The 17,017-nt window shown below is 42.7% G+C and overlaps 1 protein-coding gene across 4 annotated transcripts in view; it reads left to right on the forward strand.

Annotated features, from left to right (window-relative positions):
* Positions 1 to 6,707: 6,707 nt before the first annotated feature.
* The window catches only part of LOC147898502 (histone deacetylase 19-like), a 29,748-nt gene continuing 19,438 nt past the window's right edge, over positions 6,708 to 17,017 (forward strand). For 3 of the 4 annotated variants that reach the window (XM_087378884.1, XM_087378886.1, XM_087378887.1), the window contains exons 1-6: positions 6,708 to 7,863; positions 7,983 to 8,423; positions 8,592 to 8,825; positions 8,964 to 9,094; positions 10,443 to 10,521; positions 10,651 to 10,716. In XM_087378884.1, coding sequence (XP_087235010.1) covers positions 7,339 to 7,863; positions 7,983 to 8,423; positions 8,592 to 8,825; positions 8,964 to 9,094; positions 10,443 to 10,521; positions 10,651 to 10,716 — 1,476 coding nt within the window. In that variant the 5' untranslated portion in view covers positions 6,708 to 7,338. The remainder of the gene's footprint in view (positions 7,864 to 7,982; positions 8,424 to 8,591; positions 8,826 to 8,963; positions 9,095 to 10,442; positions 10,522 to 10,650; positions 10,717 to 17,017) is intronic. The other variant, XM_087378885.1, reaches the window with a different exon arrangement.

Below are 17,017 nucleotides of genomic sequence, written 5' to 3' on the forward strand. Positions count from 1 at the left end.
TGGGATTCCTCATTAGTTGAGGCACTTGTGTTCTCACTAGGAGTGGGTTGAGACGTGGCACTTGTGCATTAGGTGCTAGTGCCGGTTGTCTGTACACTGGGATTGGTAGCTGTTGGTATTGTTGGGGCCGGGGTTGGGCTACCCTCATATTGTAGAAACAAGTATTTACATCATGCCCTGCAACATTGCAAATGGGACACCATAACCGTGGGGGCTGAGCCACTTCTGCTGGGTTTAGTCTGTTCCTTAATATTGGGCATTCATTGGCTGTATGGTTGGCCATACAGTGTGGGCACCAAACATTTTCTCTTCGTGGGTACTGTGGTGGGCTAAGAGACATGCAGCTTTTGCTTGATGGTCTACATCATTTCATCTTTTACTCTTAGGGCCATGGCTTCCACTCTGTCCTTGATGGTGTGATCTTTGTTGGAAGTGCCTCCCTTCTTTGAAGATTTCTTGTCGTGTTCACTTGATTTATAGCCATCACTATCGCTATTAGAATCGTTCATGCCATCCTCAATGTCAATTGCAGCTTCATGAGCGTCGCTAAAATGTGCATAGCTGGGGTGCTGACTTTTTTCATGTCCTTACGAATGGATTTTTTCAGGCCAGAGATGAACCATGCTATGAGGTACTTGTCATCTAGACGGGGATCACACTTTGCTATTAATCTTTTCATTCTTCCTAAGTATGTTCTGACCTTTTCTTTCTTGCGCATATCTATATTGCCTAGTTGTAATGCGGGTTCATATTGCAGTCTTTCTATTTGGAATCTTCTTCCAAACTACTCAGATATCAGTGACCATGTGGTTCTTTCCTCTACGAGAAGGTCAAGGTACCATTTCGAAGCCTCATCGATTCGGGCCATCAGGAACCAAGTCCGATAATGGCAAAAAATATGCAATCAATGAGTCAAAATCAACGCCTACGTAACGATGACTATTGAGACTAAAAACGATGGTAAAAAGACTTGAAAATTATCGTTTGAGATTGAATATTGCGTGAGTGAATCTTGGCATCAGACTGGGTGCGATTTGATCTTCAAACGGCCAAGATACATGCTCCCAAAGGAGGAGTAAAAAATGTTAGGGGGGTTAGAAATGCGTTAGTGTAGTAGGGACCATCGTGTAAAAAATGTGCCTAGGATTGTCCAACATGAGTGGGAAAATGTGCCGCTATAGACTGATTGTCAATCAGAGGTCACAGTGGAATCTTATGAGCAAAATAGTACAAAAAACGATCCACACGGGGACACAAATTGACGAGTGTTATGGATGCCTAAATGGTGTGGGATTGGCTAGAAAAAGTTCTCGTAGCTCAATGGTTTCGTGTCTGAATTTGTGGTTCAATCCGAGTCCAATTTGGGTCCCAAATAATCAAGTTATAGACCTTTAAAGTTAGAGGAATTTAGGGGCCCTTTGGTCTTTAGGTCCAAGTGTGAATGGACCTAGACCTTAGGCCTAACTAGGGTTGTGAGGTAACTGCTAGTTAGTTGGGACACAGTTACTTTAACTGGTCTTTATCCTAACCTAGTTAATCTAACTATCCAGTTAGTGTGACTATCAATTAGTCGAGCAAGTGTAGTTAGTCCAAGTAACTATAGTTAGTTACTAACTAATCTAGAGGTAACTTGACTCTAGCCTCAAGTTAACTTAACCTATGATCATCTAACTTAACCTCGGTTTCACTAACCTAACTAAGGTTAGTTTTTAAGGGTTAGTTAGTCTCTTTTTTTTTTAACTGGTCACCTACAGTCGTGTCATTGCTCGTTGTAGCATAGGTCCTCAGGTCGTGTTTCGGTGAGAGGTGTAGGCTAAAGCGTGGAAAGAAGAACTCATGCGCGCATGAGTGAACAAGAGAGATTGATCATTACGATTGATGGAGGCTCTCTCCTCCACAAGAGTTCAAGGGTTTAGAAGGGGATTTTAGGGTTCGAAAGGGAGACAAGGTTATGAGAGCTAACTAGGAGCTCCAGGGTTCAAAGGGGGTTGCAGGGTTTAGGAGGAGTCCAAGGTTGAGGAGTGGAGAGGTAGTCTCCTTTGCGGATTCGAGGGGTAAGGGTTGAGGAGAAGGGACAAGCAAGGAGGAGGAAGAGAGAGGTGAGTGGAGGAGGGGGGAGGAGGGAGGAAGGAGGAGGAGATGGGAGGAGGAGAACGAGGGAGGAGGAGGAGATGGAGGAGAAGTATGAGGGAGAAGGAAGGAGGAGGAAGGAGGAGGAAGGAGTACAAGGGTAAGGGCATGCTAGAACACGATAGTGTAAGAGAGCATGGACACAATGGAGATCAATTGCATGAACACAATAGTGAGCTTGAACACTGAACCCCAAAGAGTGGGAGCTTCGTTCCATTGAGAGATATTTGTACATGTTGGTCTCTACACAATTCGTAGGTACCTTCGTAGTGGGACCTCTTTTGTAGGAGACCTTTTGGACAGGAGTCCCTCCACTTTTAGGGGGGACGTTTTGGGTCTCTACACAAAGTGGGGGGATCTTTTGGGTCTCTACACAAAGTGGGGGGACCTTTTGAGTCCCTACACAAAGTGGAGGGACCTCAGAAAGTGTAGGCTTTTAGTCTCTCTCTCTAGATTTAGTCCTTCTCTCTCTAGATTTAGTCTTTCTCTTTCTCTAGATCCTGATTTTGTAAGTACGATTGGATCTTTTCTAGAGACGATTTTGGTTATCCTCATCCTTTACGATTCATCATACCATCTTTCAGGCTCAAGATATTATAAGCGGAGCTTTTCCGCTACTCTACACACATAATGCTCTCATAGTTGTTGTCCTAGACTGCACTTCTGGCCCTTGTTGCCACAGGGTTAACATAGACAAAAATGAACATGCCTTTTGTAAGATGCTTAGGGATGATGTGGTGGTCATGCCACACCTTTCATCATCATTGAATTACTTGCTAGGCCCACGTTGCTCTTGCTCGAAGTTCATTAAGCTCAATTAGCTGATTGAGTCATCTTTGGATGGCTTTAGGTTCACCAAGTTTATGCTTTATTGCTACTGAGAGACTCCAAACTTGGAAATCCATTAGCGAGCTAGATGTCAAGACTTTGTTGTTTGCTTTAGCTTGCCCATTGCAATGTGGATAGTAGGTGGCAACTCGATGTGGAGCCATAAATTTGCAAACCACAAGGTCAAAGGCTTTGGTTTTTGGTCATTGACAAACTCGATTTGGCAACCAAATCTTCAAATGATGTGCTCAAAGATAAACTTTGCAATGCTATAGGCATCTAGGAGTGCCTTGGCTTCTACCGATTTCATGGTATAATTAGTAGCCACAAGGATGAACTTATTCTATGCTAGTTAGGCCACTAGTTTGAAAAGCCCTGTAAAGTCTAAGCCCCATCTTTGGAAAGCTTCCCATGGCAAGCTCTATTGCAATGACATGCAATATTATGGGAGGGGATATCTAGTTCTTTGGCATGTATTGCAAGAGGTGCTAAGCCCATGGCATCTTGAAAGATTGTGTTTCACCACAATCTGACTTGCAAAATTTTTCATGTTGTCAGCTCAACGCCAAAATTGCCATCTACTAGTCCTTGGTGCCCTTTGAAAAGCACCACGATCCTTTTTGCAGCAATACCCATCACCTCAATATAGCATCTGTACCTTGATGTTACAGCTGGCCACCAATGAGGATGTATTACCCAGCTTCTAGGGCTAACTACCTTTACTGCTCTTGGGCATCTTGTTGGGAAAGCTTGCTATACAAAAGTATTAGAGCAACTCGTCCTACTCCAGCTTGGGGATGTCAACTTGCGATACCCAGGTATTGGAGCAACTCATCATACTCCAACTTAGGGATGTCAGCTAAGAACAAGTGTGAATCCCAAAGCTCAATTGAGACTCCTTTGTCTTCTTGAGGTGTTAGAAGCCAAGATATGCAGTTTGCACCCACATGTGACTTTTGGGGCTTATGGATGATTCAAAATTAAATGCAACAACAACAACATCCAATACATTGGGAATCCTTGTATGATAACTGTATTTATTAGTAGGTACAACAAAGTTCGGTGGTCAACATAAAACATAAATGATTTTCCAAAAGATAATACTCGAATTTTTGAATGTTGTAAACCATTTTGAGGGCTTCATGCTTAATGATGCTACACTTGTTAACCATTTCAAATGATGTAAACCATTTTGAGGGCTTCATGCTTAATGATGCTATAGCTGCATTCTAGAGGTGTCATCATTTTGCTGCATAATAGTCAGGCTGGACCAAACATCCATCAAGCTGCATAAGGGTGTATGTTGAAGAAGATGCCCCCTTTGGCTTCCCAAAGGATTGATGTTGTGGTTTCTTGACCTTTGTAGGCTATAGCTCGAGCTTTAGTCCATTGGAACTTTGTCTTCTTTTGGTTCAGCTCTTGTAAAAGGTGCAGCGTCTCGAGTAGAATCTTTGATGAATCAACAGTAGAAGCTGATAAAACTAATAGATAAGCAGAGTTGATGTAGGTTTGCTTGGCTTAAAGCACTTGCTTGATTGATCTTGGAATGCTAGGTTATTATTCCTTCTTGAGAAACAAGGTGACCAAGTAAGATACTAGACTTCACACAATGAGACACTTTATGGATTTAGTTAGATGCTTACTTCATGACAACTATTCAAGACTTTCTTCAAGAGCAATATAAGTGATTATTTTCCCTTGTGTAAACACAAAAACCATCTAAGTTCAAATGGCATGACCTTACATGCATAGGCACCTCACTTAATGATGAAAAGTTAACTACAATTCATGGTGCTACTTGTTGGAGTGTGTGGATGCAAGGAGACACAGAGTCGTGAAGTTGGAAACTCAAAGTGGATAGAGTTGGATTGATTTAAGGGACAAGAAATACTCACATCGACAAGACATGCAAAGTACAACCTAAGAACACCCCATAGGTCACATGAAACTATGCTAAGCACTACATAACACGGGGGAAAAACCTCCACTAGTTGGAGTAAAAAGTGCCTCAACTCTACGCCGCTATGATACCCAAGCTCCCGTAACATGAAATCTTACAAACCCCCCTTGAGAGATGTGGTGACCAAGTACTAGGTAGATGTGACATCATTTGCCAAAAGGGCATGAACTACCCATTAAATAAATACCAGAAGTGGACATTCACGTGTCAAAGCAGCTAGCCCATACTGATTACAAAAAGCATGTAGTTGGGGGTTGAACAAACCAAGGTGCTCACTACCTTGTAAATAGCCTTGTAAATAGCCTACAAATAGCAAACAATTCGCTTCTAGTGCTTACTTCATAGGATGTGCATAAATCTACTCAACTGTGACACCCCATACTGAATGTTTGGCCTCGTATTGTATAAATAAATCAAACAGTCCATAGCCTACTAGTAGTCTGATCAACTGGGTTTCCTGAGTCCTCAAGACTAAACCTCATACCTGTCTCCATAGGTGTGGCAAACTGGCTTGCAATCCTGAAAAGAAAATTATTGTAGCAGCTTTTGTATATACTTTGTATGCATCATGAAGATACCATCTGCTCACTATAAAAATTGTATCCCTAAATAGAAATGCAACAGGATGAGTTCACTCATCTAAATGAGGAATGTAGCTCAGCCTTAAAGGTTGGAATGTCTTGCTCATGGGGTGGTCGTGTGAGCAAGATAAGTGTGCACCTTCTTGTAGGATGCTCCACCCTTCAACACAAAACCATAATGCTAAGATATATATACCTCCTGATGCAAATTTTCGTGCAAGAAAGCAATCTTTATGTTCGCCTGATGTATATGGTGAGCGAGTGCCCAAACTACATATGGCTCGTTTATGTATACATCCAGATGCAAATTTCATGCAAGAAAGCTGTCTTTATGCCCAATTGATAAGTGTGCATCTTGTTGTAGCATGCTCTACCCTTTTGCACAAAACCATAACATTGAGATATGTATATCTCTTGATGCAAATCTCTGTGCAAGAAAGTAGTCTTTAAGTCCAACTAATGTATATGGTGAGTGAGGGCCCAAACCGTATACGACTCGTTTCAAACCTTAATCATGTTCAGGCGAGGCACCTTTACACAAAAGTTTGAACAGAAGCCTGGTGCAAAAAACGAAGAAATCTTATAAGAAATGCAACGTCCCGCTCCGAGCTTATCGCTTGGACGGGATATCGTTGTTCGGACGATGAAGAGGTATGGACAGGTGAGAAGCCCGCCTTATTCAAACTGTAATCTCCTTTGGACGCGGGGCAACTTTACACCAAAGTCCGAAAGGGAGCCTGGTGGCAAAAGGAAGAAATCTTACAAGAAATGCAATGTCTACTTGGAGCTTAAAGCATGGGGCGGGATATCGTTGTCAGGACAGTGATGAAGTCCAGACAAGTGCTCGGAGCTTAAAGCTCAGGACGGGATATCGTTGTTCGGACGGTGAAGACATCCGAACACGTTAATCGTGTTCGGGCGCGGGGCAACTTTACACAAAAGTCCAACAAAAGCCTGGTGGCAAAAGGAAGAAATCTTACAAGAAATGCAACGTTTGCTCGGAGCTTAAAGCACGGGAGTGTGAAACCCGACTAAAAGCTGCCCCTCGTGCTCCTCCTCCTTCTCCTCCTCCTCCTCTTGGGCATGCATGTCAAGGCGAGCTTGCCTCATGATTGATGATGATGATGATGATGATGAAGAGGTTGATGGGAAGATGGCATAATTATAGTCATTGTTTCTTTTCTTGTTGTGAAAGTATTTGAAATCAGTTGTGGCTGTTGGAGGGGAAACTCTCGCATTTTGGTGGAAGACGTCTTGCTTGCTTTCATGGCGACAACACGCATAGCGGCAGAATTCAGTTGGATATTGCGAGATCTTCAATCTGCTCAAGCACCGGAAATCGCCAGAAGTCCATGACAATCCGCTGATCAGCCGGAATGTATTACTCTTCAAACCACAAAATTCAGTCTTCTCCTCAGAAGCAATAGCTTTTTCACCCTTTGATCATCAGTTTAGGTCCTTCGCCCGCCAATCTATCCCTTTTCCTCATGATCAGTGAGCTTCGTAGGTCATCGCAGGGATTATCGCCACCCGTGGTGCGCTTTGATCTCAAGTAGCTCCTTTTCGGTTTCGTAATGAGGATCGTAAAGTGTCTATGAAGCCGAATTTTCTCGCTTGCTGTTGACGAGGTGTTGCTGCCGGAGGCTGGTGCTACATCAGTGTCAGTTTCAAGGGACGTGTCGGCAGCAGCAGGAAACTTTTCAGCCACCTGACAAGAACTGTGAGTGTCTTCCTAAAACCAACCGGAAACAATCAAGTTTGCCTCAGCGTTCGAAGTTCGTGTGCAACAGTCGAGCAGAAACGAGCGACAGCGCAAAGTGTCGCTGGTAATTTTCGATCATGGACGGAGGTAACTCGTTGACGGCTGGACCTGAAGGAAAGAAACGGAAAGTAGCATACTTCTACGATTCGGAGGTTGGAAACTACTACTATGGGCAAGGACATCCCATGAAGCCACATCGTATTCGTATGACACACTCTCTTTTACTGCACTACGGTCTTCATCAGAAAATGGATGTTCTCAAGCCCTTTCCTGCCCGTGTTAGTGACCTTTGCCGCTTCCATGCGGATGACTACATTGCATTCTTGCGAGCAGTCACGCCAGAGACCCAGCACGAACAGATGAGACAACTAAAACGGTTTAATGTTGGAGAAGACTGCCCTGTTTTCGACGGTCTCTACTCATTTTGCCAGACTTATGCTGGTGGTTCCGTAGGTGGAGCTGTCAAACTTAACCATTGTCACTCTGATATTGCCGTCAACTGGGCTGGTGGTCTGCATCATGCCAAAAAGTGTGAAGCCTCTGGATTCTGCTATGTCAACGACATTGTGCTGGGTATACTAGAACTCCTCAAGTATCATGCAGTATGTCTCTTAGACCCACCTAGCTATGCTGGAGTAATTTTGACTTACCTTTTTGCTCAAAGATTTGTATAATTTTCCACACTGTTTGATTGATTTTGACATTCAAATGTAATATGCAGCGGGTACTCTACATTGACATTGACATACATCATGGTGATGGGGTGGAAGAGGCTTTTTACACCACTGATAGAGTTATGACTGTATCATTTCACAAGTTTGGAGACTATTTTCCAGGTACAGGTGATCTTAGAGATATAGGGCATGGCAATGGGAAGTATTATTCTTTGAATGTGCCTCTTCATGATGGCATTGATGATGAGAGCTATCAATCATTATTTAAGCCCATCATTTCAAAAGTGATGGAGGTATTTCAACCTGGAGCAGTTGTCCTCCAGTGTGGAGCAGACTCACTTTCAGGCGACAGATTGGGCTGTTTCAACCTCTCCATCAAGGGCCATGCAGAATGTGTGCGTTTTATGCGTTCTTTCAATGTCCCTCTTCTTCTCGTTGGGGGTGGTGGCTACACTATCCGCAATGTGGCTCGATGCTGGTGCTATGAGGTTTGTTATCCATTTACATTATGAAAAGCCACCGACTGCTGGTTTTCTTTCAAAGAATGAAGGAATGCCTTACTCATTAACGAAAGAACAAAGGAATGCCTTACTTATTAACGAAAGAACAAAGGAATGCCTTACTCATGAACAAAAGGTGTATGTTGGCTGACACAGACTGCTGTAGCGGTGGGTGTTGAGCTGGATGACAAGATGCCCTACAATGAGTATTATGAATATTTTGGGCCGGATTACACGCTTCATGTGACTCCAAGCAACATGGAGAATCAGAACACAAGAATTTATCTGGATTCTGTAAGGGAAAAGCTCCTTGATAACCTATCTAAGCTTCAACATGTACCCAGCGTCCCATTTCAAGAGCGACCTCCAGATACAGAACTGCCTGAGCAGGTGTAATTTCTTGCATTATGATTGTCGTTTCGCTATCCAATAATCTGTGTCCCCTCAGCTCAAGTGCTAAATTAATGTTTACCTACTGCTTTTTTCTATCCGATTGTGAGATAAATTATGGTATGCAATTGAACCTAGGATGAGGATGATGATGATGTTCGTGGTAGAGTTCGAAAATGGGACGGCGAGTTTTCTGACTCAGACTCAGAAGAGAATGAATCAAGGCGCCGACATCGGGACACTGATGGTGGAAGTCTCTTCCGCTTAAGGTGTGTATTACAATCGGTTGCTAGTTTCATCTTACCATGGTATTGTTTCTATGCATACTGGCATGCCTTTTTGCAATTCACTTGATATGAATCTTATTTTGCTTGTAATCAGGATTTTTTTTCAAAATGAACTAGATCTGCAAACTTCTACAGGGCTTTCAATAGCTCAAAACCACAAATAAATGTGATTTCATTTGTGATGAAATCAGGAAATAGATTATGGAGCCTCACTCTGACTATCAAATTTGAACGTTCCATTTGTGGCTGGGTTTTTCTGCCATGCTTAGGGGCTATACACTGATCAACTGCAGGCACATATCTGCGAATTTGGGTGAGATGGGATAACCACTTCTTGGAACATTGCTGTCTATGCTTCTATACACAACTCGGTAGCTGATCAAGAATGACAATACCATATGAGAAGATGAGAATAGTGCCTTCAAGGAACCAATTAGGAATCCTTGTGAATCAGTTTACAAGGGCTTAAAATATGCCTTAGGAGGTCCTGTCACAGGAGCAGGCTGGATCACATCCAATGCCCATAGGTGTTTCCTATAGTTCCATTATATTCCAGGTTCAAGAAATCAGAGTGTAACTGCTGTATAGTGAAATTGGGAGAATGGAATCAAATGCCTCTTGGAAGTTCTCAAATGCTGATTATTATGAAGAGTGCCTCCTCATCTGTCTGTGTCCAATCTTGCCCTGCTACTGGATTGGCGGTGTCATGACTCCTTGGATCTGTCGCCCCCTTCAGTGAACCAAATGACTACATAGCTTCACCTTCCAGATAGGATAGCTAGTCCCATCTGATTTCCAAACTTAGGAATTGGCATGTGAGAATGTTGGAGAATTAGGGTCGTGTCTCTGACTTCTCATGAACTTCAAGCTTGATCTGAGATATATGCACATCGTCTCCATCCTATTGTGCTACTCCAAAAATTTTCCAGAAAAATAGGGATCTTTATTGAAGCACAATGTTGCAAAACACTGATTATTGTCTATTCACATTCTTTAAGCAGTCCTTGTGTACCTTTGGTAGCAAGACATGCCTGTCTAGGAAGTTGATTCTTATGTATGTGTGCAACTTCCGAATTTTGTTTGGAGATTATTTGCCAGTGCAGTGGACGGTGTTCTCTGAGCAAAAGGTTGTCTGTGAGATGCTAGTTATTGTACTGGGGTCTTGTTTTCTTGGGGCAGCAAAGTATTACTGAGGGACAATTAGATTGATTGGTGATGAATTTTGAATTTTGACTGGTGTTGTTTTCAATGAGAAGATGGGTGACAGGGGTTGGTTGCTAGTGGGTAGCTTGCAAGAACCTTGTATTTGAAATGGCTCTGCATTTTTCAGGCGGCCTGCACCATCAATTCTGGATCAAACCTCAAAGCGTGTAAAGCACGAGGAGAACACAACAGACATGGCAACTCCAGTTAGCGTCTTACGTTTTATATAATCCTCTTTTTTTTCCTATGTGTAACAATGTGAGGAAAGGGAGAAATCTTTCTTGGAGGGAGATATATACAATGCATAGTTCTTCAGTTGTGGTTGAACTTTGCAGGATGAAAGTGATGGTAAGGAGGATGCAGCTGGCTCTCCAGATTACATGAAAGAACCTAAAGAAGAGGTAAGTTTTTGACTCAATCTCTTCTCTGTGACATGCATATACATCTTGACATGCTTATGCAAATGGACCTCTGAATCTAATACGGAAGTAGTAAAGCTGTGCATGTCTATTCATTACCATAAATGTACGTGAAGGGAATACTAGCTATTTGTGATTGTCTTACTATGTAAATTTATGCTTATTATTTGTAATTGCTGTCAGAATTGGCCAAACCATGCACACGCTAATGGGGATTAGTAGAAACAAGACTATAAATCAAAGTCTCCCAGAGAGAACAGCATGTTGAAACTGATCTTCTCCTTGCAGCCCCGGAAGATTGGCCACTTACTGAAGGTGTGAGCTCATTCTAGGCGTCAGTGTATTTGAGGGAACTGGGGAATACCACCTATTTACAGGCCAGAGACTGCTCTATGTTGACCACCTACTCTGCTGCTTATAGTTGGCTATGTAGGCCACCTACATGGTTGGTTGTTGGCCCACCTGACTGACCAACTATTTGGCTTGGCAGCCTTCAGGAGAACCCACAGAGTCAGCAGCAGGGCCTCAGCAGCATATACAGCCCCTCAGTCATCAGCAGCCAGTACAGCACTTACAGATTTCAGTTCGAACAGTCCCGCCAGCCTCTTCAGCAGATCTCAGCCTTTCCTCATTAGCCCCTGCAGTCAGTATAGTCTTTCACTTTGCCCTTGCCCTCCTTTCATGCGCACAGTTTCCCACAGCTAGCTACAGTCTAGAGCGCCAGCCTAGCCTCAGCCATACAGATCCAGCCTTTAATGGGACCAAGATGAAGCAGCTCAGACCACTTCAATGAGGGAAACCAATTGTTATATGTCAGAGGGTATCTACTGATTGCCAGGCCTAACCCTATGAATTAAGATCAATTTCACATAACTATGTGTGCAACTGCTGGGTGTTGTATCTTATGCATGTCCACAGTATCCCTATCTCTCTTCTCAATTAGAATTCATGCTCTTGCACCTAGTTGTTAGTATGGGCACCGTTAGTGAGAGAGGGAGGAGGAGGAGTTGGCAGGAGGAGAGGGAGAGGAGGGGTTGCAAGGTTGGAGGAGAGGGGAGGAGGAGTTGCAAGGTTAAGACATGCTTTTGGACATGGAGTGCAAGGAAGCATGGACATTTGGAGACAATTGCTTGGAATACCAAGTAGAACTCAACACAATGCCCCAAAGAGTGTGGGCTTCATTCCATCATGGGGTATTTATACAAGTTGGAGATCTTCTCTCTCTGCATGTAGGAATTGTAAGACATTCTCTCTCTACATGTAGAGTCTGCATCTAGAAGTTGCATGTAGGAGTTGCATGTTGCATCACTATGTTGGTATTAGAGCTTTGTAGCCGCTCCATGACTCCTCTCCATCATTCCGTCTCGGTGGGAGATCCACTAGATCCAAGCAGGACCAACTAGTATATGGTGACGGCCTACTTCAGAAAGGCATCATGAGTATAGAGGTAGCAGACAGTGCAAGTGACGATGAGGAGGTGGTGTTCATACTTGTAGGTGGACCCATGCTTGAAGCATCCATGGCGCTAGTTGGTCTGCTAGCCATGATGTAGATGTAGGCACAACAGTCACAGGCTCTTCTCACGAGTGTCTTACAACACCGGAAAGGTTGTGCTAGAGAAGAGTGTTAGGATAGAGAATTGTGAGAAGAACATGACCATGAAGATAGGGAAGCATGAGCACAATGGCACTAAGCCAAAGAGGAGTGGGCTGGGAGACTTGAGACACTAAAGATGAATAGGATCGAGCATTGATCCTGTCTTTGTTTCGTGCCAAAGTAGTAGAGCCAAGAGGACCTATTCCACCCTCCACGAAGTCCTCATTCTTAGGGAAGTTCAATTTTGATAGGTATGATAGGAAAACAGAACTTTTGTTAACTTGTCTCGAACATTTCAAGAGTTACATCCTCGCTTCTGAAGTTGAGGGGGAAGCCATCACTTGGTGGCACACAAATAGAAAGTGGGACATAAGTGAGGTATGGTTGGGAGGAATTCATCAAGAACATCTGAGCTTGATTCTTGCCACCACAGTACATGGACTGTTGTCATGTCCAATTTTTTGAGGTAACATAAGGAGTGTCACATGCACCCCTGCACTTGGGTGCAAATTGACACCTGGCCACATCGACAAGTGCTAGTAGATTCCTAAAATAGGTGATGTTGTTGTATGTCGTGACCTCTCTGTGAGTCCTAGTCCAGGGACAGTCAGGCACGAGCTACGTAAGTCAGTCTCTCAAGCCTTAGTTCAATCCGTGTTCACTGGTACCCACTGGAAAATTTAGTAGGATTAGTGTTTTCGTCTGAGGGTGTAGTTAGGTCTAGGTCATAGCCTAGGGTAGGAGTCCAGAAAAGCCCCCAAAGTCTGGCCTAAGGAAGAGGGCACGAGCAGCCAAGGCAGGAGCCTCAGAAGGGCCCTCAAATGGCAGAGCTCTAAGCAAGGAAAATGGGTAGGGGAAGGCGCCTATTTATAGGCTTCCTTTGCCCCTCCCTAGACAACCCATTGGGCGGTGCTTTATGGCCCAATCAGCCAGCCAACCAGTCGACTGGCTGGTTGGCTATTTTGGGCTGGCTGGCTGGGTCAGCCAAAACAGGCCCCTACAGCCTCCCATTTGAAGGGGGCCTTGCCCCTTCATTCTTCATCCAGTCCCTCTAGCATTCAGCCATCCTCTCCAGCTCTGGTGCAGCCTCTAGTCCTTCTAAAACTTCGCAGTATAGTTGCAAATCCTCAGCAGTACAAATCGCGATTCAAGGAAGGTGTCCACGTAGCAATAGCTTAGGCTTGGAGCAGAGGTTTGGGGCTCTGTTTCAGCAGCTTTTCTGAAACCAGAAGGTAATCTTTACAACACAAAATCATCACTTAATCAATTGGAGAAGAAGAGCACAATCACACCACGAGAGTGACAGCAGACTGGGTACAATCTCCTCCCCCTAGATGAGTGGCTCACGCTTCCTCATCTAGAGTATTTATGATATTTCATAAGAGCACCAAGGAGCCAAAATTATCCCTCTCATCCAAAATGTCATCTACAAAATATACTGCTCAAACTTGCAATAATAAAACAAATACAAAATTGGCCCATGGCCATATATAATGCACTGTGCAACACCTCAATCGGTACCCTCACACTAACTCCAATCCTTGCTATGAGTTCCATCACCTGTACTCAAGCCGCCAATTACATTAGTTATTAACAATCGATCGAACGAATCACCGAATTAACCGATCCCAACATAACCGCGCTCAAAGCATAATAATCAAGCACAACACCAATAACACTAGCGACATCAGTATTAACATGGAATTGCCCACAATACTGACCATCTAGCATGGCAGAAACACAAGCTAGTCAGGCGTCCCCAACTAATCACACAAAGTATCCACTAGGACCCCCGCTGTGTCCGGTGCGCTCCTATGAAGTACTTAGCCATAGTCACACTCGACTAAAAATAATAATGTCCAAAGTAAGATATATCAGAAATATAATTTTCGTAACATCCCTCTTGCTTGGATTGCAACTGACCTCAGTTGCGTGTTTGATTATAGGAACTAAGGAGGTCTGGAAAAGTTCGAAAGAACCGCTCAGGCATCCATTGAGCATCATCTCTCGGATGATTCTTAAGTTTGAGCAAGTATTTAGTATAGACATTTCCTTTTCGGGTCGAGGTCTGTTGATGATCAATAATGCATTCGGGTTCTAGAATTTCTTCTTCATCAACAATCAATGGAGTCTCTTTATAGATAGGATGAATAAGTAAAGGCCCTTTGAAGGGCTTTAAGAGGCTGATATGGAAAGCATTATGTATTTTCCAATTATCAGGTAATTCAAGCCTATAAGCTAGATCATTGATTTTCTGAATCACCTTGAATGGTCCATAACATCTTGATTACTGGCGATTTCTCAACACTCTTCAATCTTCTTTTCTCAATCCGAAGAAGTACATAATCACCTTCCTTAAAAAGCATGTGTTTCCGTTTCTTATTAGCTTGTTTTGTGTACTTCTCTTGGGCGATTGCAATGGCTTCTCGAACCTCTTTGAGAATATTTTGATAGTCATGGGTAAATGCATCTGTTGCCTCCACTCTATGGGTCAATCGTGTGATAGGAATAGGTAAAACCTTCCCATAGATAATCTCAAAGGGTGCTCTTCCAGTTGCAGAATGTCGAGTATTATTATAAGCAAACTGTAAGAGATGAATGTATTTGTCCCAAGTCTTTGGTTGACTTCCGGCATAAGCTTTTATCATATCCAGAATAGTACTGTTTGTAACCTCAGTTTGTCTATTTGATTCTGGATGAAAAGCTGATGAGAAATCTAACTTAGTGCCTAAAGTATGAAATAATGCAGTCCAGAAATTACTGCAAAACTTCGAATCTTGATCAAATACTATAATCTTTGGCAAGCCATGGTGAACAAAGATATGCTTGATGAATAAATGTGCAGCTTGCTGAGTTGTTAAAGTCTTCTTGCATGGGATGAAATAAGCTTGCTTACTAAAGCGATCTACTATCGTCCAAATCATATCATTTTGATTCGTTGTAGTAGGAAAACCCGTTATGAAATCCATAGATATCTGTTCCCAAGGTTGCGTAGGAATAGGCAAAGGCATTAACAATCCTGGGGTCTTTCCTTTGTAACTCTTGATCTTCTGGCAAGTGATGCATTCGGCTACAAACTTAGCTACATCTTTTCTTATAGTAGGCCAATGAAATTCCCTTGCTATCACTTGTAAAGTGGCAGTCACTCCCCTATGTACCATATATGGTGGTTGGTGCATTTCCTCCATCACAATTTATCTAAAGGGTCGAGTGATGCATAATTTCTTTTGATAAAAGAGATATCCATCATTGCATGAATGGTCCAACATAGGATTCCAATTATTATTATCTAATTTGTTCCATATATCGGAGAAGTCTGGATTTCCTTGATAAGAATTCTTCATACCTTCGAAAGGCTGGGTCTCTACAGCAGTGATGTGATTAATACTTGGCTCTTTGCTAAGAGCATCAGCAACTACATTCTCTTTTCCAGGTTGATACTGAATCGTGGGCTGAAAACTCTGTATAAATGATGCCCACTTGATGTGCCTATTGGATATAAGTGGATGAGTCAACAAATGTTTGATACTCTGCTGATCGGTTTTGATAAGAAACTCAGATTCCATCAAATAATGTTTCCACATTCGTAAGGCATGCATAACAGCGGTTAATTCTTTATCATATGTGCTATAATTGCATTCTGCTGGTTTTAATTTTTGGCTCTCATATGCTATTGGATGTCCATCTTGCATAAGTACGGCTCCAATTCCATATCCACTAGCATCGGTTACAACTACAAAGAATGCTCTAGAGAAATCGGGTAGTTGCAACACAGGAGCTTGTGTGAGAACTTCTTTCAAAGCTATGATTTATCTTGACGCTCAGTTCTTAAGAAATGCTTAGCTTTTCTAAGAAGGTCTGTCAATGGATGTGCAATGTATGCGAAATTCTTGACAAACTTTCTATAAAAGCTACACAATCCCAAGAATGATCTCAATTCATGTATATCTCGGGGTTTAGGCCATGTGACTATGCACTCAATCTTCTTTGGATCTACTCGAATCCCATCGACGGATACAATGTGACCCAAATACTCTATCTGATCTTGAAAGAAACTGCTCTTTTTAGGATTAATGTACAATTGATTTTCTTTCAAGAGTGAAAAGACTAGCTTCAGATGTTCCTTATGCTTCTCAACATCTTTGCTAAACGCCAGAATGTCATCGAAAAATACTACCACACAAACTTGGTGTTTAAGAAAGATTCGGTTCATCATTCTACTAAAAGTAGCTGGAGCATTAGTTAGCCCAAAAGGCATAACTAGGAACTCATAATGTCCTGTTTGAGTTCTAAAGGTAGTCTTGTATATATCCTCTTCTACCATAGAACTTGATGATAGCCAGATTTAAGATCTATCTTACTGAAGACCTTGGCTCGTTTCAATTTGTCCAAAAGATCATCAATCCTAGGGATTGTATATTTGTTTTTCACTGTGATTTTGTTTAGTGCACGATAGTCTATGCACATTCGATAGGTTCCATTTTTCTTTTTGACTAATAAGACAGGTGCTCCATAAGGAGAACTGCTGGGTCTTATCAATCCTCTCTCTATCAATTCCTCCACTTGCTTTTGAATTTCCTTTTGTTCTAACTGATTGACTCTATAAGGTGTTGAGATTGACATCTCCAGGTGTTGTGTCCTGAGTGAGGGCCTTTGATGTGGGTGTGCCCGCCCAGTGAGAGAGGTC

This window comes from Dipteris shenzhenensis, chromosome 9, assembly GCF_047967505.1.
Source record: "Dipteris shenzhenensis isolate YYH24624 ecotype China chromosome 9, Dip_SZ_1.0, whole genome shotgun sequence".
NCBI lineage: Eukaryota > Viridiplantae > Streptophyta > Polypodiopsida > Gleicheniales > Dipteridaceae > Dipteris > Dipteris shenzhenensis.